A 1,621-nucleotide genomic window follows, 5' to 3' on the forward strand; every position below is an offset into this window, starting at 1 on the left:
GGTGGTTTTTGGGGTGGTTTTGGGGTGGTTTTTGGGGTGGTTTTTGGGCTCCACCGCTGCGGCGGATGCGCTCTCCCCGCCGGGCGCTCTCCAGCCCCTCCACGAACTGCTCCAGGAGCCGCACGAACGGGGCCAGGCTGGTCCTCCTGTAGTCTGCACGTGTGGGGAGGGGGTGCTGGGACCCCAAAACTCCAGCCCTGAGCTCCAGACCCCAGCCCTAATCCCTAAAACCCCAGCCCTGAGCCCCAAAACCACAGTCCCGACCCTCAAAACCCCAGCCCTGACCCCAAACCCCACCCCTGACCCCAAACCCTGTCCCCACATCCCAAACCCTGACCCAAACCACAACCCTGACCCCAAACCCCACCCCACACCTCAAACCCTGACCCCAAACCCTGTCCCCATACCCCACCTCTGACCCCACACCCTGACCCCACACACTGACACCCATCCCTGACCCCAAACCCTGACCCCAAACCCTGATCCCAAAACCCCCCTCACCCCTCGTGCGCCGTTTGGGTTCGGGGTCCCCCCCCTCCTCCTGCTCGCCATCGCTGCCGGCCGCGTCCAGCTCCTGGCACAGAGACCTGGCACAGACAGACAGACGGACGGACAAACAGGGCAGGTTTAGGGTCAGGTCGGTGTTTGGAGTAGGGTCAGGATAAAGGTCAGGGTCAGGGTTGGGTTAGGGTTGGGGTCAGGTTTAGGGGTCAGGGTTGGGGTCAGTGTTAGGGTTAGGGTCAGGATTAGTGTCAGGGTTAGGGTGAGGATTAGGGTCAAATTTAGGGTCAGGGTTTGATTAGGGCCAGGGTTAGGGTTAAGGTTCATGTTAGGTTTAGGGTCAGTGTTAGGGTTAGGGTCAGGGTTTAGCGTCAGGGTTAGGGTTATTAGGGTCAGGGTTTAGGGTCAGGGTTAGGGTGAGGATTAGGGTCATATTTAGGGTCAGGATAAGGGTAAGGTTTAGGGTCCGGCTTAGGGTTGGGATAAGGGTCAGGTTTAGGGGTTAGGGTCAGGATAAGGGTCAGGTTAAGGTCAGGGTAGGGTCAGGATTAGGGTCAGTTTTAAGGTTGGGGTCAGGATCAGGATCAGGATCAGGGTTAGGGTCAGGGTTAGGATCAGGTTTAGGGTCAGGGTTGGGGTCAGGGTTAGGGTCAGGGTCAGGTTTCAGTTGAGGCTTAGGTTTAAAGTTATGGTTAGGTTTAAGGTTTAGGGTTTGGGTTTGGGGCGTTCTGGGGGGCTCTGGCAGCCCCAGGACCCCCCAGTGCTCCCAGTGACGTACGTGATGGTGGGCACTGAGAATGGATCAAACTCATCCAACTTCTGCAGGTCCAGCGGGACTGAAATGCGCCCTGAGACACAGCGGGGTTCTGGGTTTAGGGTTTTTTGGTCTTGGACACTGACAGGTGTTTTAAAAAGTTGTGTTTTGTTTTTAGTTTTATGTGAAGGGTGGGATAATACAGGTGTTGTAATGTAGAATTAGAATAATAATTGCAATTAATAGTAATAATAACCATCATTATCACAATATGCAATAATTTATAATAGTTATAATACACTATTTAATAGAATATATATTAATATAAATATTAATATAATATTAAATAATTTAAAATAACACTAT

The 1,621-nt window shown here is 52.5% G+C and overlaps 1 protein-coding gene across 1 annotated transcript in view; it reads right to left on the reverse strand.

The window, feature by feature from the left end:
- Positions 1–1,621, reverse strand: part of PRIM1 (DNA primase subunit 1) — an 11,762-nt gene that overhangs the window by 1,555 nt on the left and 8,586 nt on the right. Inside the window, exons 7-9 of the mRNA XM_031065128.1 lie at positions 1,280–1,349; positions 502–587; positions 55–153 (exon numbers count right to left, since the gene is read on the reverse strand). Of these exons, the coding sequence (XP_030920988.1) occupies positions 55–153; positions 502–587; positions 1,280–1,349 (255 nt within the window). The remainder of the gene's footprint in view (positions 1–54; positions 154–501; positions 588–1,279; positions 1,350–1,621) is intronic.

Source organism: Geospiza fortis, unplaced genomic scaffold, assembly GCF_000277835.1.
Source record: "Geospiza fortis unplaced genomic scaffold, GeoFor_1.0 scaffold82, whole genome shotgun sequence".
In the NCBI taxonomy this organism is placed as follows: Eukaryota; Metazoa; Chordata; class Aves; order Passeriformes; family Thraupidae; genus Geospiza; species Geospiza fortis.